Here is a 24,649-nt window from a genome sequence, read left to right as displayed (position 1 = left end):
GAGAAGCAGCAATGTGTTGGTATCGACTTGAAAAAAATTATTGTGCAACCGTAGTAAAAATGTTTCAAATATTCTACTGCTCATATTCTACTGAGCAGCCAGCACTTACCTGTGCTCAATTACTTGTTCTATGGTTAGAGTTACACGCTTTCCTCATCACAAACATTTTTTAGTCCATCCATCCATCCATCCATCTTCTTCCGCTTATCCGAGGTCGGGTCGCGGGGGCAGCAGCCTAAGCAGGGAAGCCCAGACTTCCCTCTCCCCAGCCACTTCGTCCAGCTCCTCCCGGGGGATTCCGAGGCGTTCCCAGGCCAGCCGGGAGACATAGTCTTCCCAACGTGTCCTGGGTCTTCCTCGTGGCCTCCTACCGGTCGGACATGCCCTAAACACCTCCTTAGGGAGGCGCTCGGGTGGCATCCTGACCAGATGCCCGAACCACCTCATCTGGCTCCTCTCGATGTGGAGGAGCAGCGGCTTTACTTTGAGCTCCCCCCGGATGACAGAGCTTCTCACCCTATCTCTAAGGGAGAGCCCCGCCACCCGGCGGAGGAAACTCATTTCGGCCGCTTTTTAGTATCTGTGGAAAATGTACAATTGTAGAGTTAATTATTGAGATACTCATGATGTAGTCTTAAATAATTTGAGGCAGATCTTTCCAGAAAATGTTTGTACTTTTAGGACCATCAGGTCTGTAAATTAGTTTATTATGATTAGTGCTTGAAGTGATGGTTTTGTGTCCTTGTGAGAAGCCCTTGGCTCCTCCAGAGTGTTGGAAAATGACACTAAAATGAGTCACTACGAATGGTGTTCTTTCCATTTACGTACTTAATATTTTGAGTGGCTATATTAATGTAAAATGAGCAAGCTAAATCTTGATCAGAACTCCACTGAGGCAAACACCAAATGTCTTGTCAGTCTGCCATAACCGCCTGATAATCCCTTTTTGCTAGAAGGACCAAATATCCCTTCCATTCAGTTTACGCTCTATCACTGTCTATTTAGAAGTGGAATTGTCTGCCGTAGTCACCAGCAGTATCATAGGATTGTGGCCAAACTTAATCACAATATTAGTTATATCCTTATTTATGTGTCCCTACCCCTACCATCTATGTTGGCGCGCTTCCTCACCCCCTCTCACTGGTAGGCACACAACTCTCTTTCGTCCTTCTGCTCAGCCCCATTACATATGCATCCATCCTTCCCATCCTTTGCCACACATTTCCAATCTTCCTCAGCTAGCTACAACAAACATTACATTTACATATTGATTCCGTAGTTTTAGTCAATGTAAATATGCTGTCATTACAGTAAATTTGAGCTTCTGTTAGCATAAGCTCGTTCAGATCTGCTCAGATTAAGGGTGTGATTGCATAATTAATGTGTATGCTACATATTAATTCCCCCATCTTTCTTTCTCCCAAGTCTTCCTCCTGTGCTTGGGTTTTGAGCCCTGATTAAGTGTCTGCTTCGGCCCTTAAGCTCCCAATTGATATTCAGTCGCACAGACCCAGCGTTTGCTCAAAACGCTACTTAACCTCACGGCTTATTGTAAATGAAGCTTCCAAAAGTTGATTCCCCTCCTCTTCCTCCCCGTGAGGCACACAAAGGTTTTGCTTTGACAATGTGGCTACTCCATATAGGGCTCTTGTAGACACTCCATGAATTACTTGGTACAATGACCAAGTTTTACACCTTTACAACTACAGTATCTCACAAAATTGGTTATACTTCGCATTTTAGCAACCAAGGGCGAGGATCATGCTGACTAACATTCAGAAGAATGTTAATGTATATGTCGAAACTCATGTTTCACTCAATGAACCCCAACTCTCTAGTTGGGGTTCTAACTAATGTAGCCCCAGACTTTGAATCTACCACCAACTTGTGTGACCGCAGGCAGGATATTGCATTGTATAATAATGATCATGGTCTTCCCTTGTGTTTTTCAGTGCCTCTTCGTAGAGGTGTTTTTAGTGTATTTAGCAAATGGTAGATTTATACTGTAGGGGTGTAATGGTACATGTATTCATATAATCTTTTGACATAGAACCTTCAGTTTGGTGTACACATTCTCAATCGGCAAACATTAAAGTGAGAGACCGTCCAGTACCAAAATGATTGTAGGATTATTATTGTTGATTATTCTCATTTTGTTGAATGTTCATTATTCTCCCCACATATTAAAGTAGGGGGACGGGGAGTGTTAATTCTAAAGCTTATTTTTTGCACAGAATTATGGTACGTATACATATTTAGGCAATAAATCACCATCGCTTTGTTTAAAGCTTCCAGAAACCCATATGGACAGAGCGTTTGTAAATTTAAAGTAATCCGTGTGTCGTAAAATCGTCCAAAATTACCACATCTCAAAAAATATTTGTCTTACAGGTTCAAAATGTTCCTAGCATCGTCGTTTATACTTACTGTACATTGTATATGTGTGTGTATATATGTACATTTTCAGGAAGTACACACATAACTTTGAAGTGGATGATCAAATTTCAATGTAGCAGGGAACTAACCATATTCCAATTAATTTGCTGTGTAATACTAACCCTTCCCTGATGTTAAACAGTAAAACAGTGGACCTATTAAAGTACTAGTAGAGTGGAAAAACAAGTTGACTTTATATGCTTAATTGTGTTTCATTGTATCCATTAAACCATATCCCATTTACAATCTGCAAAATATGTGAAAATACCGTCTAAACATCAGAAAATGCCACAAATTCAGTCAGCCATTTTGAATATTCCGCTCCAAATACGTTCGGCTATATGAAAAGTACCAGACACTTCTATTGCAAAAGCTGCCAACAAAACTCAAAGTGTATCTGAAAATGATGTCAACCAATGCAAGGATGTCTTGGCAGGATTTTGACCCTGTGGTTTCCAATTTTAAATATAACTTTTAAGAATCCCTTGTAGTTCCAGGACAATATTGTAATACTTACGATTTTTCACTGATCACTTTGAATGCACAAAAACATGTATAAAATACGATGTATATGTTCCTTTCACGTAGAAAACCACTCTGTTGCATACAATTAGTTATTTGAAGCCTTGTCATTCTTTAAATATGATGATTATAACATCATTAATATTTCTAAAATAAAGACAACATAGATGTTTGATGCAATTGATCGTATGTATTGAAATTAGTTTTTTGTCAATTACACTTAAACACCAGACAAGCTTATTTTTACTATAGAGTTGAATATAATTTGGGGTCAAGGAACATTTTGAGTCAAATTTCAAGTCTGTAGGTACAGCGGTTCTCAAGATATGATATTTTATCAATATTTTCTGTGGTTTTCCAACCCGATATCTTCATCGGTTTCGTCCATTTGGGTTTTCGGAACCAAATTACCCAAAATTATCATGTTATGGTTAATTCCGTGTATATTTCCATATTCCCAGCAAACATTTAAAGATTTCCAACATTTTGAAATAACACCCCTCCCTATGAGCCGTTACTAGAAAAACGAACATTAGTAACGCCGTCATTGCTTGAATTATGTAATGCTGTTTTTCTGAACACTGATTGTAACAGAACAACTGTTGTGAGATATATTTTAACATCAGTTTTTAACCTGGTTAAATTAAGGTAATACAAAATACATTTATTTTAATTTCACATTTGAATTATTTTTAACAAGTATTTAAGCTTCTGTGTAGGAAAACTAAGAACTTAGGGCATTATAGAACTATGAAGATGTCCATTCATTTGAATAGGAAATTCCTGGAAAACAGAGAACTTAGGGCATTATAGAACTATGAAGATGTCAATTCATTTGAATGGGAAATTCCTGGAAATTAGAGGGTTTCGACAACTTTTGAAAGTATTGATACTAGCACAATTGTCCTAGATGATATGAATGGATTGGTGTTGAATTTTTGGAATCAGATGTTGACTACTTCAAAGTTTTTCAACTGATTCCAAAAATTTTAACTGTTACTACCATTTGAATTGATAATGGGTATTTCAAAATTCCTATATTTTCGGGAAAACCGGAAATTTGTACGACATTTGTTGTCCCAACGAAGAGGAATGTTTTGAAGGTGGCATGGTCAAACTGTGAAAACTATCCTGGAAGAGGTAATATAGGGCTTGAAGTTGGATGGTCCAAGGTGAGTGGAGCGTATGGATGGTGGAACAGTTCGTATTGGTTGAGAAATGTGGGAATTGTGCAAGTTCGAAAAATGGCCCATTCATTTTCAATGGGCAAAATGACCTGGGAATTCTGGGTAATATGTGATATGTTTTTAAACATTTTTTGGGGAGCTTACGATTCCCGGTCAAGCCGAATGTTTTGATACTGGAACGGTTCTGATCAGATAAACTGTGGGCTGTGGAGAGCGCCAATTTTTTGCAGCGCAAAAATAATAGCTGATTTATTTTGGTGTAGAATTGCATGTTTGAATGCTTGGGCATTTACAGAATAGAAGATTTTTTAGTGTAGAATCTTATGTGTGAATGCATGGGCATTCACACAATTATTTATCATGCTCAAACTGTTGATGTTGCACTTTTCCAACATATTTTTCTAAAATAATAGCTGTAAATCAGGGATGTTCAAAGTGCGGCCCAGGGGCGATTTTTGTCTTGCAGCTTGTTTTTCGTTGGCCTTCAGCAAAATCAAAATATAAAACTAGTTCATGACATTTACTTTACTAATATTATTTATATTTTCAGTGTCACCTATAAACCAAATTTGATATACCGGTAGCTATCTTTACCCACCTTTAATCCACAAGATGTATTATGTGGCCCACACATCTTTGAGTTTTTATGTATGCTATATGTATATTTTTAATTTGAGAATTGTATTTATTGAAGAATTACATTAATTAGATCATTAAACCTCAAAAGCTGAGCAATTTTATATGTTGGGATTTTGTTTCATTATTACTAAGGGTGGAACAGTTCACAAAATCCATGGTTTGGAACTTGTCATGAAGGCTAGAAGTGTGCTGCTTTTCTTAAAGGCAAGGCAAGGCAACTTTATTTGTATAGCACTTTTCATACACTAGGCAGACTCAAAGTGCTTCACAGCACAACATGTGGGACAACAAAGTGAAATTAAAGAAAATAAAAGCAAAATTAAAATGCGGAACTGCACTTTTTTTGGAATTTTGCCTATTGTTCACAGTCATTATGAAAGACATGACAAATGATTGATTTGGCATTCTAATTAATAAATACATGCGATCACAAATGATTGATTTGGCATTCTAATTAATAAATACATGCGATCAAAAGTCTGCTTACAATAGAGCCTATGGTATTAGGGTTTTATATACATGATGTAAGTATGTATGTAATGTAGTAATGGGCACATTTATAATAACATTTAATAATTACGTATTTTGATCATTTTAAGCATTTGTAGCGCATTAATTAAAAAAACGCATCATGACTCATTACTGATTTCTGCTTACTGAGGACTAAATTATTAAATAAATAATCCTCGCGAAGAAACGACGTGGGAGAGCGGGTGTGGGAAACAAGCGCTTTTTGTCTCGTTCTCTACAGTTCCAGGTCATAAATGGCTGTAAAAGTGTCCCAACTTGTCGGATTGTCTCCTCAGGCATCTACTTTTCAGGTGAGATACATGATTTACAAACCCCGTTTCCATATGAGTTGGGAAATTGTGTTGGATGTAAATATAAACGGAATACAATGATTTGCAAATCCTTTTCAACCCATATTCAATTGAATGCACTACAAAGACCCCCTAGAGGTGGGGAGACATATGCGGTCCTCTCCAAGGTTTCTCATAGTCATTCACATCGACGTCCCACTTGGGTGAGTTTTTCCTTGCCCTTATGTGGGCTCTGTACCGAGGATGTCGTTGTGGCTTGTGCAGCCCTTTGAGACAGTTGTGATTTAGGGCTATATAAATAAACCTTGATTGATTGATTGATTGATATTTGATGTTCAAACTCAAACTTAATTTTTTTTTTGCAAATAATAATTAACTTAGAATTTCATGGCTGCAACACGTGCCAAAGTAGTTGGGAAAGGGCATGTTCACCACTGTGTTACATCACCTTTTCTTTTAACAACACTCAATAAACGATTGGGAACTGAGGAAACTAATTGTTGAAGCTTAGAAAGTGGAATTCTTTCCCATTCTTGTTTTATGTAGAGCTTCAGTCGTTCAACAATCCGGGGTCTCCGCTGTCGTATTTTACGCTTCATAATGCGCCACACATTTTTGATGGGAGACAGGTCTGGACTGCAGGCGGGCCAGGAAAGTACCCGCACTCTTTTTTTACGAAGCCACGCTGTTGTAACACGTGTTGAATGTGGCTTGGCATTGTCTTGTCTAGCTGAAATAAGCAGGGGCGTCCATGAAAAAGACGGCAGTTAGATGGCAGCATATGTTGTTCCAAAACCTGTATGTACCTTTCAGCATTAATGGTGCCTTCACAGATGTGTAAGTTACCCATGCCTTGGGCACTAATGCACCCCCATACCATCACAGATGCTGGCTTTTGAACTTTGCGTCGATAACAGTCTGGATGGTTCGGTTCCCCTTTGGTCCGGATGACACGATGTTGAATATTTCCAAAAACAATTTGAAATGTGGACTCGTCAGACCACAGAACACTTTTCCACTTTGCATGAGTCCATCTTAGATGATCTCGGGCCCAGAGAAGCCGGCGGCGTTTCTGGATGTTGTTGATAAATGGCTTTCGCTTTGCATAGTAGAGCTTTAACTTGCACTTACAGATGTAGCGACAAACTGTATTTAGTGACAGTGGTTTTCTGAAGTGTTCCTGAGCCCATGTGGTGATATCCTTTAGAGATTGATGTTGGTTTTTCATACAGTGCCGTCTGAGGGATCGAAGGTCACGGTCATTCGTTGTTGGTTTCTGGCCATGCCGCTTACGTGGAGTGATTTCTCCAGATTCTCTGAACCTTTTGATGATATTATGGACCGTAGATGTTGAAATCCTTAAATTTCTTGCAATTGCACTTTGTGAAACGTTGTTCTTGAACTGTTTGACTATTTGCTCCAGCAGTTGTGGACAAAGGGGTGTACCTCGCCCCATCCTTTCTTGTGAAAGACTGAGCATTTTTTGGGAAGCTGTTTTTACACCCAATCATGGCACCCACCTGTTCCCAATTAGCCTGCACACCTGTGGGATGTTCCAAATAAGTGTTTGATGAACATTCCTCAACTTTATCAGTATTTATTGCCACCTTTCCCAACTTCTTTGTTACGTGTTGCAGGCATCAAATTCTTAAGTTAATGATTATTTGCAAAAAAAAAAAATGTTTATCAGTTTGAACATCAAATATGTTGTCTTTGTAGCATATTCAACTAAATATGGGTTGAAAATGATATGCAAATCATTGTATTCCGTTTATATTTACACCTAACACAATTTTCCAACTCATATGGAAACGGGGTTTGTATAATCTACAATAAACTAACAGGGATCAGCGAAGCGAGGAAACAGCAGACCACACGATGTAAACATAGGGACACATAGAAGTGTTGCCGTCATAAATAGATTGTCTGCGTTAGCACTTATAATAACCACATCAATAATACTTGGTTAATATTCAAATCACGAAATGTAAATTGAGTGTTGTTGGTGCTTTTTGAATGGTTATTTATCGGATTTTATGGGCTTCCGGAATAGTGGTGCTCCCATTGGCTCCGCTGCAAGCAGACTTTTATTTACGTTTATTTAATCTGTGCTGGCCCTCCAATGAAATGGCGACTTGTCCAGTGTGTACACCACCTTTCGCGCGAGTGCAGCTGGGAGACGCTCCAGCACCATCTGCGACTTCGAATGGGACAAGCGGTAGAAAATGAACGGATGGACGATAATTAGAATGCATTAAAAAAAATGTATCCGTTGTCGTTTTAGCCCTAGGAAAAAGGAGATATGAATTAAGATGGCCGGACACAATGTTGCAATGATGGCAGCTTCATCCAGAATGAATGTATTTTCTTTTTATAAACAAAGTCCCTGCATTTACATTATGCAAGCAAAAATAGTAAACTTAAGCAAATTGAAGCATCCGCACATTATAAAGTAGGAAACAAAATAAACCCAAGATCAGTTACAAGCCTTCAATATCCTTTCAGCACCCACTCACTCAATTCCCAAGGTAATTGCCCTATATCAGCTGTAAATACACAAGAATATATGCAAATAAAGATTCAATCTAACAAAGTATATTACAAATAATTAAACAATTAAATACGATACAATTTAAATAAATAAATAAATAAACAAGGAATGGGGCTAGGGGTGTCTTTTGGTTAACTTGTCTAAATTGGGCCACTCACATTGCCTAGGGTGATGAAAAGCTTGTCCCTAATAAGGTCTAGGAGGGGGCCCCAAGTTTTATGGAAGGATGTCACTGATCCTTTCAGGTTCTCCAATTGTAGACACCGCAAAACATCTTGTATCCAACTGTTATGACTCGGTGGACGCAAGTTTCCATTTAAAAAGAATTGTGCGCCGGGCCAGCAGAGTAGTTCACACAATGACATGGCGAGTGGTTGCAGGCTAACCGTCAGTCAGCGGAACACCAAAAAAAAACAGTCAGCGGATTAGATGTTATGGTCATATCGAGAGCCTGCCCGCAAGTGTCATCTATAGCAGACCAAAAACTTGATAGTTCTGGGCACATCCAGAACATATGCAAATGGTCAGCTGGGGACTACAGCGGTTACAAGCAAATTTTAGCCAGTCTACCATTGGTGAAGTGTGTTTTATGTAGTACCTTACACTGTAGTAGGCTGTGCCTAGCACATACAGACGATGAATGTACCAGTCTCACAGCCTCTCTCCACCGCCCGTCAGGTATAGGTGCTCCAAGGTCATGCTCCCAGGATTCTCTGGCGAGTGCAGTGTTAACTGGATTCAGAAGGCCAATTTCATTATACAGGACTGTCTCAGAAAATGTGAATATTGTGATAAAGTTCTTTATTTTCTGTAATGCAATTAAAAAAACAAAAATGACAATCAGCCTGTGGCATTGCTGAGATGTTATGGATGCCCAGGATGCTTCAATAGCGGCCTTTAGCTCATTTGCATTATTGGGTCTGGTGTCTTTCAGCTTTTTCTTCACAAATCCCACAAATTCTCTACGGGGTTCAGGTCAGGGGAGTTGGCAGGCCAATCGAGGACAGTAATGCCATGGTCAGTACACCAGTTACTGGTGGTTTTGGCACTGTGGGGAGGTGCCAGGTCATGCTGGAAAATGAAATCATCATCTCCATAGAGCTTTTCAACAGATGGAAGCATTTAGTGCTCTAAAATCTCTAGAAGCGTCTGACTTGGGCTGTGGAAAAGAAGCACTGGACAGTTGCAGAGTGGTCCAGAGTCCTGTTTTCAGACGAAAGCAAGTTTTGTATTTCATTTGGAAGTCAAGGCGCTAGAGTCTGGAGGAAGGCTGGAGAGGAGCAAAATCCAAGTTGCTTGAAATCCAGTGTGAAGTTCCCCACAGTCAGCAATGGTTTGGGGAGCCATGTCAGCTGCTGGTGTTGGTCCACTGTGTTTCATCAAGTTCAGAGTCAATGCAGCTGTGTACCAAGAGATTTTAGAGCACTACATGCTTCCATCTGTTGAAAAGCTCTATGGAGATGATGATTTCATTTTCCAGCATGATCTGGCACCTGCCCACAGTGCCAAAACCACCAGTAACTGGTGTGTACTGACCATGGCATTACTGTCCTCGATTGGCCTGCCAACTCCCCTGACCTGAACCCCATAGAGAATTTGTGGGGTATTGTGAAGAAGAAGCTGAAAGACACCAGACCCAATAAGGCAAATGAGCTAAAGGCCGCTATTGAAGCATCCTGGGCATCCATAACACCTCAGCAATGCCACAGGCTGATTGTCTCCATGCCGCGCCTCATTGATGCAGTAATCCGTGCAAAAGGATTCCCAACCAAGTACTGAGTGCATTAATTGACATTTTCAAATGTTTGATTTTGTTTTGCTGTTATAAATCTTTTTTTTTTACTTGGTCTGAGGAAATATTCTAATTTTTTGAGATAGGATTTTTGAGTTTTCTTAAGCTGTATGCCATAATCAGCAATATTAAAATAATAAAAGGCTTGCAATATTTCAGTTGATGTGTAATGAATCCAGAATGTATAACATTTTTGTTTTTGTTAATTGTATTACAGAAAATAAAGAACTTTATCACAATATTCTAATTTTTTGAGACAGTCCTGTATTTGACATATGTCAAACATTGCTGATCAAAGTTAAAGGAAATACACCAAACAATTGCTGCTTCTGAAGGGCAATTGGGTAAATGAGGAAACTGCTTTTGGATAAAGTGCCTTGCTTGGACGTATAAAAAAAAAAAGAAAGAAAAAAAAAGAGTATTAGGCAGATTATATCTTGTTGGCAGAGATGCAAAGGAGGAGAACACTCCATCATGATACAGGTCATTGAGAATTTTCAGGCCGTTCGTCGACCAAGCGCAAAATGCGGAGTCAGAGCAGGCAGGGGGAAACGAAGGATTGTTCAAAATCGGAGCACCACTGGAAGCCCTGTGTAAACCATGACATTTCCTAAATTGAGTCCAAATCTTAATGGTATTATTAACAACTGGATTTAGAGAGGTCTCCAACAAAAATAAGGGCAGCTGTGAGCAAATCACTGCGTGCAAGGAACTATTAGACGATTCCAATTCTATGTGAGCCCAAGGTAGACAGGCGGCTGGAGAGTCGCAGCGGACCCAGTACAGAAATGTATTAATATTGCAGGCCCAGAAATAATGTCTAAAGTTTGGAAGTGCTCAACCACCTTCAGTTTTAGGGAGCTTTTAAATTAGCTTTTCTAAGGCGGGCTGGCCTGTTGTGCCAAATGAAAGCAAGAAGTTGTTGATTGAGGCCAGAAAAAAAAGATTTGTTGAGACATATAGGGGATGTGCTGGAAGAGATACAAAAATTTCAGAAGTAGAACTATTTGTATGAGGTTAACGCAGCCAGCCAGGGATAGGGGTAGGGCTGCCCACCTGGACATGTCCAAGTCTGAAAGTTCTTACGGAACAGTTCTGTGGGAGAATGTGAGACAAACACACCCACATATTTAAATCTGTCCTCTGCGATCTTAAAGGGGAATTGTGAGTGTGGGAGCGACCTTGCCAAATCGTTCACAAAAAATAATGCGCTTTTAGGAAAATTCAGTTAGTACCCTGACAAACGACCGAACTGATCTAAAATCGACAGTATAGGTTGAAGTGAGGACGAAGTGTCCGAAACGAACAACAGAAGATCATCGGCATATAGGTAGAGTTTATGAACCCGACCGAAACAAGTGATACCCTTAAATTCCTCCCGATTCTTGAGCCAAATAGCTAACGGTTCAATGGCTATATTAATCAACAGGAGCGAAAGCGGACATCCCTGCCGGGTACCAAGTTGGAGAGGTAAGTAAGCTGAATGGATGCGGTTAGTATGTATGGAAGCAAGTGGAGCCTCGTACACGACTCTAACCCAAAACAATTGAATTATGATCAAAACCCAATTTTTCCAAAACGCCTTCTCCGCATCCAGCGCCACCACAAGAAACTTTTGCCAGAATCTTGCAGCTTACATACAAAAGTGAAACCGGTTTGTAGCTACCACAGAAGGTAGCTTTCCTGTCCTTTTTAAAAAGTAATGAAATGGAGGCTTCCGACAGAGTCCCTGGTAAGCGGTTGGCTTTAAAGGAATCATTGAACATTCTTGCTAAAATGGGGACTAACAGTAATGAGTAAGCCTTGTAAAATTCAACTGTGAAGCCATCAGGACCGGGCGACTTTCCATTTTGCATAGATCGAATTGCTTCCTGTATCTCTGAGGAAGAGATGGGTCTACCTAGTTCCCTGGCAATGATTACATAAATTCAAGCATATGTTAATGAATCGAGGGGTTTGGGGAAAACCGTGGAGACGGGACCACTCAGTGTACAATTTAGTATAAAATTCGGAAAAACACCTGTTAATGTCTACTAGATCCGAAGTGTAACTACCATCAGATAGTCTAATTTTAAGAATCGACCGAGAGGCGCTAGCAGCCCGGGCCTGTTGAGCTAGAAGTCGACCGGCCTTGTCTCCATGTTCATAGAAACATTGTTTGGATTGCCGTAGTTGTCTCTACTATATGCGTCATAAGCATGGTCCGAATGTAACAAAATATGTTTCTTATATAGGGTGGGCGATGGACAAACGACGTATACACTATCAAGGTTGAGGAGTTCCTTTGCAATTACCCCTAGCCTAGCCCCGTCAGTCCTCCTCACCAGGAAATATAGGATATCACCTGTCCTCGTATAGTAGCCTTAAGTGCTTCCCACAAAGTGCTATTCCCAATGTCAGGGGTGTCATTAAACTCAATATAAGCATGGATTTTTGCTTCAACAAAATCCTTGAACTTAATATCTGAAAGCAAGCGAGAGCTGAACCTCCACATTGTGCGGCAGATTACACTTTGCGGAAATTTAATGTCAACTAAGATTGGCGTGTGGTCGGAGATGGTTATCAGGTGGTAATCGCATGCATGTACACAATGTAAGATATTGTTATCTATTAAAAATAAATCAATACGAGAAAACGAATGTGCGAGAAGAATGAAAATGCCTTCCCATGCGGGTTTCTAAATTTCCAGGGATCCAAAAGTCCTACTTGTTTTTGCATAAATTGGCACAACCTCTGCTGCTTTGGATAGCGTGTTTCGGGTATGGGAGTATATATATGGAGAATCGCATCCTGAACGAAGTTAATATCGCCGCCCATGATTATGCGGTGGCTGTCAACGTTAGGGATCTTATCAAAAAGTATTGTGAATAATATGTTTTCAACCCATGTTAAGTGCGTACACAGACACTAAAATCACATGCGTGTTCTGTAACGTGCCCGAAACCACAAGATAGTGACCCTCGTTATCTTCTATAACGTCTGCTGGCTCAAACATAACACGCTTATGGATAATTATGGCTGAACTCCTAGCCCGAGCAGAACATTTTGAATGAAATAGATGGCTCATCCAAGACCTCTTAATACAGAGAACTTCTGATGTCTTCAGGTGCGTTTCTTGCAGAAATGTTGCAACGGAGTTAAGACCTTACCAATTTTGACAGCGTTGCTCATGCCTTTGGTGTTCCAAGAGACAATACGCACTCCGCCACTCGCCATCCTACCAGCATCAGCCATCTATTGGACCCCAACAGTAAATCTGTGTGACACTGTGGCACGCCTTAGACCCTACGGAGAGGGATTGGAGGGAGGAGGAGGGAAGGTACCACAGCAAAAAAGAAAAATACCAGCAAAATGGTACATAACACCGAGATAAAAAAATAAATGAATAAAAAAACAACCCAATAATAACAGAAAGGCACATTTCAACAAACCCCAACAGATTAGATCGCAACTAACCTTACTACCCAACCTAAATCAAAACCTTGTCAAAGCTTTTTGCTAAGCCCAACTTGGCTAATAATAATAATAATAATAATAATGGATTCGATTTATATAGCGTTTTTCTAGACACTCAAAGCGCTTCACAGAGAAGTGAGAACCCATCATTCATTCACACCTGGTGGTGGTAAGCTACTTTCAAAGCCACAGCTGCCCTGGGATAGACTGACGGAAGCTGAGGGAAAGGGTGAAGTGTCTTGCCCAAGGACACAACGGTAGGGATTTTGGATGGCAAGAGGCAGGGAGCGAACCTTAGGTTTCTGACACGGCCGCTCTAACCACTACGCCATTCCGCCCCTCCATAAGGCGAAAGAAGAATTAAAGTGAGCCTACGATCGCGAGACACATCTCAACCTGAGTATATAGTAATACAAACACGCCCCTAAACGAGGCACGTGAACAGTGTCGACTCAACACCAATATGTACAGTGCGCCATTAACTTTAACAATGTATTGTGGCACAAATATTAAAAAAAAGGGTTCCTCATATCATACGTACGAATGAATAGATCAGTAGTAAAACAAATTAGGGTAGCACCAGACCTCAATAGAATCCCCAAAATGGTGGAAATAATTGAGGTTAATAGCTTGGCCCCTCAGACAGAAAAATTAAAGAACACCCAGTAAAAAACTGAAAATAGTCACGGCTGTCTATTTGGGGAATAATGTGACCACCGTTAACCAGTGTGTGAATTGCAACACTCAAACATTGCTTCTTATTATGAACACAAGTATAAAGAGGTGGTTAGAACTTAGAGCAGTAAAACAAACAAAGGAACAGAGGCTCACAGTGTATACAGTGAATGCCAAGTTGAGTTATAAATCAGGCCTCTAAAAAGTTAAACTTACAATAGTTATACCATGAGCCGCACAGCTAAGGCACAGGTCGTCATGTCCAGCCGTTTTATAGTTGACAAGCCCATCGGGTATCCCGCCTTTCAAGCGGATTGATGTTAAGAAGTCCTTGGCCTCTGTAACCGATTCTTCTTACCCCCATCCTTCGTTACAATAACAAGCCTGGCCGGGAACAATAATGCTGGTCGTAAGCCCATTTGGTAATGCTCCGGCATCACATTGCGGTATTTTTGGCGTCGTTCCACCACCTCAGGTGCGTAATCCTGGTAAATGGCAACAGGGGACCCTGGTACTGTAGCTTGCCTCTCCTGGCCTTGGCCTCGCGGATAATTCTCTCTCTCACCTGGTATTTGTGTAGCCGTATAAGAATGGGCCTCGGTCTCTGGTCTGGCCTCGGCTTGCTGGTCTGAGCCCTGTCACACTCCGGTGGTGATTCCAAGAAATCCTCGGCAAATATCTCCCTCAGTAGCACCACGCAAAAGGTAGTTGGATGTGGCGACCCCCACGGACTCTGGTATGCCGACCACTCAAATGTTGTTTCGTCGACAATCCGGGATTGTATCTCTGCCGCTCCGTTTAGTCGAGTGAATTGGCATTTCCTGTCGGTTGCAACTCCAGAATAATATAATCACCCGCTCGCCGGCTCACTGGCGTAACTTATGGAGTATAAAAGAATGGAAATGTAAATAGCGGGAGAGAGACTCAACACGTGTCCACTCCATCTCGTCCAAACCGGAAATTCCATTTCACAGTCTTAACTGTTTCTTTCCATCCTTCTATTTCAACCAGCATTCTAATCATTCCTAACATATTTTACCGTACAAGATACGTTGATATATCCCTCAAATTAGCTGAAAACGTTGTACTGTTGCAGCAAATAATTATTGGTAATTACCTGTCATTTTCAACAGCTAAATCGTTTCCTTGAACATTCAAAGTTGAACATTATTTTGACAGCTAGGCAGTTTAGCTGAGAGGATAAGACCCATGCCTTTTATATAAGTTCAAATTCCAGAAGGGACAAAAAAAAATAAATCTTTTTTTGGCAATTTTACATCTTTGAGTCATAGTTTAATTTGAACTAGTACGACATACATTTATAATTTCTATATTCATAGTACATTTCAGTACAATTTCCAATCCTTAAGATTCAAAACATTTCGCAGTTATACCGTTTTTACCATTCTACATTTCACTAACATTTCAGTTGAGCTTCAGCTCTTCAATTTTCAAACTATTCCTACTGTTTATTCAAAAAAAATTCTGCATGACTTCTACAGTTGAGCTTTTAAATTCAGCTTCAGCAATGATTGGGCCACTTACGTTATTCTGCAAATTGTTCCATCTATTTATTGTGTGAATGCCTTTTAGCATTGAAATTGCCACAAGGCAATTCTTTCTATCCCAGCTGCACTTTGGCGAAAGGCAGGGTACACCGTGGACAAGTCGCCACCTCAACGCAGCGCCAACACAGATAGAAAGACAACCTTAGTATTATGAAATAATGTAATTAGAGTTGGGCATCGGGCATTGATGGATCTTACATTACGATTTTCCTGCAATTGTCCACATTTTTAAAGTCAATTCCCATTTGCTGCTCAGTCTGTCAACTCGAAGCAATTGATTTTGCAGAGGTGACTTGCAGCTAGTTAACTGTATTTTCATACACCATGTAGAGCCATTCCTTTAATTTATTAATCCTCCACTGTGGCAAATAAACTGCAGTTTTTAGTTTTATTGTAACTGGAAAACTATAGGACGTGGCTAAACATGTTACACAAAAAGTAAGCGAAAGTAGGAGCAAGCATGCCAATAGCTAAGCTCATCGCTAAACGAGCTTGAAACTAAATACCTAAGTGCTTAGTAAACTTTTAAGAAATGTAGACGGAAGCGTGTTGTAGCAGAAAGTAAGCAGCTATGAACAGGAATTTAACAAATAGATTATTAAGACTCTAGAGATATGATAATGCAACAACTGTTGGGCTGCTCTGTTGCTGTCGAGCAATCAGCACAAGCGTAAGAAGAATATGAATCGACCCATGAAACAATACCCAGGGTAGTATCAGTAATTAAGTAATAGTAGATTAAATCAATATATTTATTTTCCCCAAAAAATGTTTTCCGTTTTGGGTAATGTTTACAAACTCAGAAAATAATGTAATGGACACAGGTAGTCTTTATACTCCATAAGTTACAAAAACATTAGGATTTCTATGAGTAATATATGGTAGTTTTGCATTTGTTTAGTAATTGTTTTACATCGACTTTGTTTTGGTCCAACAATTGTATGTAATAAAACAAAATAAGGAATTAATTAAAATATTGTGTTGATACTGTCACACAGTCAATCGCACCAACCATAAATTGTATTATTTAAAAAAAAAATATGGTTAATACTCATGGATGATCTAATACATAAACAATAGGATCTTTGTAAATGCATTTTTTGAGTTTTTCAAAAATAGACACTTTTATAAATGTGTTCTCCTGGGGAAAGACATGTCACAACATTTATATTCAAGTTCAAAGGATTGATATCTATATGTAGTTTAAGTGAGAATAGTACATTTTTACCCTGCCTCTTAAAAAAATCAGAATCAAGAATCCAAAAGAGGAACCGGAATCGTTCTATTTTCAATTGATTTCCAACCCTTGTAATAACAATGTCCAGTATTTACATTGGGGTGTTCCTTCGGGCTGCTTCTCTGTCCAGTGTTGTCAAGTCTGCTTATTTTAAGCAACTTTGGCTTGTTTTTTTTATACAGACCTGGTTGCTTGTTTGTCTCGTGACATCTTGCAACACTGTCTCTGCTGTTTAACAATAGGAACTAGTTTTTTTTTATATTGCACTGGGATTTCTTTGAAGTAATTAATGTACATCATCTACCTTGGAGAGCAACCGCAAAGAGGTTTCATCTTAGTTGTTAGGTATTCACCTCCTTCGCAAGAGCAGCAGTTCACCCTCACTGCCTGGACTGCTCTTTGATGGTGCAGGGAACTTGCACGATAAGTACCGCTGAGAACACTGGTCCTACTTTCTGTGGTGTCACCTTCTAACTGCTCTACCATCCCAAAACACCATCAGTAGCTTCTTTATATTTTTGTGGCTTGATGTCTACTGCTGGCATGGGAGCTGACTGCTGCTTACAGAGGTGCTGACTGCATGGTTGTCTTGTGGGTTTGCTGCACAGTTGGTGTTTTGTTTCTTTGGTTCGGTGAGTGTTTTCCGCTTTAAAGACAGGATATTTTGGGATAGACTTTGTGGGGTTCGTTCTGGCATACGCCATGTCAGCTAATGGTGGGGAGGATCGTAACTCTTCTTTTTCATGGCGGTATGCAACATACTCGTAACTCAAATTATGCTCACAACTAAGCATAACTAAAAGCTGAGCGACAGCTTGTATTACAAATTACTAGTAGATTGAGGTACTAAATTAACCAAAGATGAATTGAATCGTGACTGAAATACAGAGGTACGTATCTACTCCTGAAAATGCTGTATTGTAACACCCCTAATTATAGCCGATTGTTGGCATTCTGCGCCAATGGAAGGACCCCATGCGGTTACTGTGCAGGTGCTTATAACTGCGATGCGGCCTGCTGTGTTGAGTGGAACTGTGGTCAGGCTTGTTAAGACATAACCTGTGAAATAGGGGACGGGCCCTCAGAGGGAGGCGGCCACCTCCCTCAGGACCAGCAATATATCACTTACAAGTTCCAGCTTGCCCTGTACTAGCTTTTAGTCATAATACTTTTCTTTGATCACCTTTGTTTTCCAAAGCCTAGGATAATTATCAGAATATTGCCACAACTTTTCTTGAAATCATTAGGTGGCACATGGACTAGGAAATAATCTCTAAAAAATAGTTACAGATCAGGATAACAATAACCTTTTATATGTCGTAGGGATGTACAAACCCCAAAACCAGCAAAGTTGGCACGTTGTGTAAATCGTAAATGAAAACAGAATACAAGGATTTGCAAATCATTTTCAATCTATATTCACTTGAGTAGACTGCAAAGACAAGATATTTAACGTTCGAACTGGAAAACATTGTTATTTTTTGCAAATATTAGCTACTTTGGAATTTGATGCCTGCAACATGTTTCAAAAAAGCTGGCACAAGTGGCAAAAAGACTGATAAAGTTGAGGAATGCTCATCAAACACTTATTTGTAACATCCCACATGTGAACAGGCTAATTGGGAACAGGTGGGTGCCATGATTGGGTATAAAAGCAGCTTCCATGAAATGCTCAGTCATTTACAAACAAGGATGGAGCGAGGGTCACCACTTTGTAAAAAAATGTGTGAGCAAACTGTCAAACAGTTTAAGAACAACATTTCTCAACGAGCTATTGCAAGAAATTTAGGGATTTCACCATCCAAGGTCTGTAATATCATCAAAAGTTTCAGAGAATCTTGAGAAATCACTGCATGTAACATTGTATGCCCGTCACCTCAGGTGGTACTGCATCAAAAAGCGACATCAGTGTGTATAGGATATCACCAAATGTGCTCAGGAACACTTCAGAAAACCACTGTCAGTAACTACAGTTTGTCGCTAAATCTGTAAGTGCAAGTTAAAACTGTAGTATGCAAAGCGAAAGCCATTCATCAACAACACCCAGAAACGCCGCTGGCTTCGCTGAGCCCGAGCTCATCGAAGATGGACTGATGCAAAGTGTAAAAGCGTTTTGTGGTCTGACGAGTCCACATTTGAAATTGTTTTTGGAAACTCTGGATGTTGCGTCCTCCAGAACAAAGACGAAAAGAACCATCCGGATTGTTCTAGGTGCAAAGTTCAAAAGCCAGCATCTGTGATGGTATGGGGGTGTATTAGTGCCCAAGGCTTGGGTAACTTACACATCTGTGAAGGCACCATTAATACTGGAAGGTACATACAGGTTTTGGAGCAACATATGTTGCCATCCAAGCAATGTTATCATGGACGCCCCTGCTTATTTCAGCAAGACAATGACAATGCCAAGCCACGTGTTACAACAGCGTGGCTTCATAGTAAAAGAGTGCGGGTACTAGACTGGCCTGCCTGTAGTCCAGACCTGTCTCTCATTGAAAATGTGTGGCGCATTATGAAGCGTAAAATACGACAATAGAGACACCGGACTGTTGAACAACTTAAGCCAGGGGTGCTCACACTTTTTCTGCAGGCGAGCTACTTTTCAATTGATCAAGTCGTGGGGATCTACCTCATTCATATATATAATTTATATTTACTTATTTATGAAATATATGTTTTTGTTAATAAGTTAAAGGTGTTTAATGATAATGCAAGCATGTTTAACACATATAGTTAATATTGTTAATAAATTAAAGGTGTTTAATGATAATGCAATCATGTTTAACACATAGTTAATATTGTTAATAAATTAAAGGTGTTTAATGATAATACAAGAATGTTTAATACATATAGTTAATATTGTTAATAAATTAAAGGTGTTTAATGATAATACAAGTATGTTTAATACATATAGTTAATATTGTTAACAAGTTAAAGGTGTTTAAAGATAATGCAAGCATGTTTAATTCATATAGTTAATATTGTTAACAAGTTAAAGGTGTTTAATGATAATACAAGCATGTTTAATACATATAGTTAATATTATTAATAAGTTAAAGGTGTTTAAAGATAATGCAAGCATGTTTAACACATATAGTTAATATTGTTAACAAGTTAAGGTGTTTAAAGATAATACAGGCATGTTTAACACATATAGATTCCTTTCTTTCATGAAGACAAGAATATAAGTTGGTGTACCTGATTCTGATGACTTGCATTGATTGGAATCAGACAGTGGTGCTAAAAACGGCCGCATTTTCGAATGGAGGAGGAAAAAGTCCTCCTTTCTGTCCAATACCACATGAAAGTGTTTGGTTTTTGGCATCTTATTTGTCCAGCTTCCGTACTCCTTTGTATACACTTTACAAGAAATACATTGTCGGCAAACTCCGTAGCTTGCTAGCTTGTGCACGCCAGCTTTCTGAGACTCGTTTTGTTAGCGCAACTGTGCAGTCGGTCTTTGGAGTTTTGACGACAGGTACGGCGCCAGAGTCTGTTGAAATAAAGTGTTTCTCGCCTTCCAGTCGGTAATTTTAATGAGCTGGCAGCAGCCAGCGTCATCTCAGAAGACCCTCGGGTGCAGTGAATGTCAATCAAGTGACGAAAGTGACGTCATAGTGAAGATTTATGATCGCTCATTTTTAGGACTATTTTTTTAATGCCTGGCTGGTGATCGACTGACACACCCTCCGAGATCGACCGGTAGCTCGCGATCGACGTAATGAGCACCCCTGACTTAAGCTGTACATCAAGCAAGAGTGGGAAAGAATTCCTCCTGAAAAGCTTCAAAAATTGGTCTCCTCAGTTCCCAAACGTTTATGGAGTGTTGTTAAAAGGAAAGGCCAAGTAACACAAGGGTAAAAATGCCCCTGTGCCAACATTTTTGCAATATGTTGCTTCCATTAAAGTTAATGATTATTTGCACAAAAAAAACAAGTTTCTCAGTACGAACATTAAATATCTTGTCTTTGCAGTCTATTCAATTGAATATAAGTTGAAAATGATTTGCAAATCATTGTATTCTGGTTTTGGGATTTGTATTATTGTTTTTATTTAAATTAATCGAAAAACTGTGATTAATGACTGCACTTTGATAAACTCACGGACTGACTTGCGCAAGCTAGCTAGCTTAAATGGTAAAACAAGAGACATTTACCCCATTACTAATGACATACCCCAATCTAAACTTAATTAAACACATTACTGTCTGAGCAACTAAGCTATTTAATTGAGCATGTTAAACTGACAAGCTGTGCTCTCTTAGTACAGAGTGATTGTTCTATACTGAATACCACTGAGGTGTTTTTACGGTGCATTTAGGACTGCTGAACAGAGTAGGAAGCCACAACACGTGCCAGAAAAATAAAATGATAATAAAAGATTTAATTTGTTATGCAATTTTTATATAAATTAATTCTTAAAGTGCGACAGTGTAAACGGTTTATACTTGATTTTTATTAAACCATCATTTAAAACAATAAAAGCTTAGCCTTTAAAACATTTACGATACTAAAACACTATCAGTGAAGCATAAGAAACCCAGCACATGCAAAATAGTGGGTTTTCTAAAAGTATGTCTATTTTAGTTGTTAAAAAAATTACTTGGTCAAAAGATTTCAGTGGTGTATAAGTACTTTTTGAGCACATTCAACAATACCCAGATAATAATGAGAACTGTAATAATTGTTTTGGTCACAATAACCGTGATATGACATTTTAATATCCTTACATCCCTAATATGTCGTAGGGTATTTTTTACAGAAAATCAACACTCTTTATTTTAAGTACCGTATTTTTCGGACTAGAAGGCGCACTTAAAATCCTTTCATTTTCTCGAAACTCGACAGTGCGCCTTATAACCCTGTGCGCCAAATATACGGAATCATTTTGGTTGTACTTACTGAACTCAAAGCTATTTTATTTGGTACATGGTAAAATAATAAGTGTGACCAGTAGACTGCAGTCACACATAAGAGATACGTGTAGACTGCAATATAACTCAAGTAAACAACACCAAAATTGTATATGTTCCATTGAAAATATAGAACATTACACACGGCGCTCAAAAATCTATCAAAATGTTTTAGTACGACTTTGGTAAGCTATGAAGCCGCACAGCTTGACGGATTGCACTGTGATTCAACATACGAGTATTATTATGGTTTATGTGTAAGGTAAGACGTATTACCTGGCGTTTTGTTTCGCAATATTATGCAAAAGCAACTTTTCTTACCTTCTGGTACATCCTGATCTGTATTTGGGATCTGCATAAGTCCTGAAAATGTGTGCACGTCCGCCTTTGTAGTCGGTGCCGACACCGTAGTCGATGAGCTCCTTCTTTTTCTCTATCTTCTTGTTATGGGACATTCATCCTACGCTGTTGCCATTTATAATACAAAGTAGTGTAAAGTTCTTACTTATATCTGTCAATAAACTGGCCATGAAAGCGCTAATACATACCGGTGTAGTGAGTTTACATTATTCACCCAAGGAACCTTAGTTATTAGAGAGTTCCGGTCGGACGGTTTTTCACAGGACACATTTCTGGCGTTGTTATTGCACTAGTGAGCCACGGATGAGGAGATGCTTCTCCGTTATGGATTTAAGTAAAGTCTGAATATCATTAAAAAAGTTAGCTCCATCTTTTGACACTTCTTCCACCCCCGTCCTTGCACGCTACACCAGTACAACAAAGATGACGGAGAAAAGATGCTGCCGAAGGTGAGCCGCGTAAATAAGACCTCCCACAAAACGGCGCATCCTGAAGCGACTGTCAGAAAGATGATCTGTAAAACATAATCTATGCAACATTTTGACCAAAGAACCACCATTACATGTTATGTAGACCACAAGGAAGTGTTTTCAATTTAGAAAAAAAAACAAAACAATATGACCCTTTTAATGCGCCCTATAATCCAGTGCACCTTTTGTATGAAAATAGACCTGACTAGACCCGCTCATCGGCGGTGCGCCTTATAATCCGGTGCACCCTATGGTCCGGAAAATACGATACAATACAATACAATACAATACATGCTTTGTGATGGCTTAATTTCACCATATTCAGAAGGTTGTTGGCTCTGATCGTGTACAATTTGCTGATGACACAAATTAGAATTCATGAATGTTGTTGCTTCATTATTGCTTTTTCTTCATGACTCACTTTGTGTGTATTTCATTTTATTTATTTCATGTTCAATTTAAATATGTCGTGCTATAACCATTTTTTTTTCTCTCATTGTCAAGTGTTCTCCCAGACTCACTAAACCAGAACTTCCTGCTGATCATCAGTCACCATGAGGCCCAAAGGGACTACAACCTTAACTTCCCTGGCTCCAGAACCATTCAAGAGGTATTAATAACAAAATATTAATGGAATCAGAATGTCATTGTAAATATTAGTTATACAACTTTAACATGCAAAGGACTCTTACGTACGTAACATTGTGGGGCTCTGGTTTCTCATTACTCATACAGCCATTCCATTTGCCCAACCAACATTGCTAGTCTATCTCAGCAACCCATTTATTATTCATCACAAATGATCCCATTTCCAAGTACATAATTACTCTCACAGCTGTGGCCCCGTACAACCCTGCCCCCACATGGTCATAACCAATCCCTGGAAATGACTATCCTATTTTTCTCCCGGGAAACTGTTGCTTAATGGTTGTATATAATCCAAATTGTTTTATTGTACCTGTGATTAGGATTGCCCATCCCACGACACAGGAGAAAATTGAAAAACATTTTTACACAATCTCTGCATTTTTCCAAGATATTTACTTCATTTGGCACACTTGTACACTGTTCGGGATGTAATTTAGAAAGGTATTTTATTACTTTCAAGGTTGTAATACTGTAGAACTGCACTGTCTCATAACGAACGTTTGAAATATTTGTTTAGCTCTCATTTGACTTCAGTAGGAATGCATAATAGAAGATACATTTTTTTTTTAGTAATCCCACGGGTCATTAGACTCTCATGAGAATCAACTATGAGTCAACTGTACTAATATTCACGTGGTTTGCATGGTACTAGATAAAAAAATGTTAACGAGCGTGAGAACCAACATGTAGAAAAAAGAAGCTAGGACATGCACTGCCATTTTGTACTTTTCTTTCAATAGGCCTACGCTATGATACAAACCAAAATAATTAAATGGCCAAGAATGTGATCTGCGGCTGCTTTTCCACAGAAAAATTTGAAGAACAGCAATCTAGGGGCGAAGATTACGTGAGTGCCTGTGCTATATATATATATATATATATATATATATATATATATATATATATATATATATATATATATATATATATATGTATATACAGTATATGTATGTATGTATGTATGTATATATACATATTTATATATATGTATATGTATGTATATATACATATTTATATATATGTATATATATGTATGTATGTATGTACATATATTTATATGTATATGTATGTATCCATCCATCCATTTTCTACCGCTTATTCCCTTCGGGGTCGCGGGGTGTCACTGGAGCCTATCTCAGCTACAGTCGGGCGGAAGGCGGGGTACACCCTGGACAAGTCACCATCTCATCACAGGGCCAACACAGATCGACAGACAACATTCACACTCACATTTACACACTAGGGCCAATTTACACACTAGGGCCACAGGAGTTCAAAGACGCTCCATCGTCCATCTATACAAACGCAAGGGCAACAGGCAGGACTGCAACAACCACCGCGGCATTGCTATGCTGTTTGTAGCAGGAAAGATCCTGGC

General features: G+C 39.2%; 1 protein-coding gene across 1 annotated transcript in view; it reads left to right on the top strand.

Annotated features, from left to right (window-relative positions):
• Positions 1–24,649, top strand: part of faf1 (Fas (TNFRSF6) associated factor 1) — a 239,744-nt gene that overhangs the window by 68,404 nt on the left and 146,691 nt on the right. The window contains exon 7 of the mRNA XM_061977764.2: positions 23,128–23,233. Coding sequence (XP_061833748.1) covers positions 23,128–23,233 — 106 coding nt within the window. The remainder of the gene's footprint in view (positions 1–23,127; positions 23,234–24,649) is intronic.

The sequence above is a fragment of the Nerophis lumbriciformis genome, linkage group LG18 (assembly GCF_033978685.3).
Source record: "Nerophis lumbriciformis linkage group LG18, RoL_Nlum_v2.1, whole genome shotgun sequence".
In the NCBI taxonomy this organism is placed as follows: Eukaryota; Metazoa; Chordata; class Actinopteri; order Syngnathiformes; family Syngnathidae; genus Nerophis; species Nerophis lumbriciformis.
This window is presented reverse-complemented; position numbering and strand designations above follow the sequence as displayed.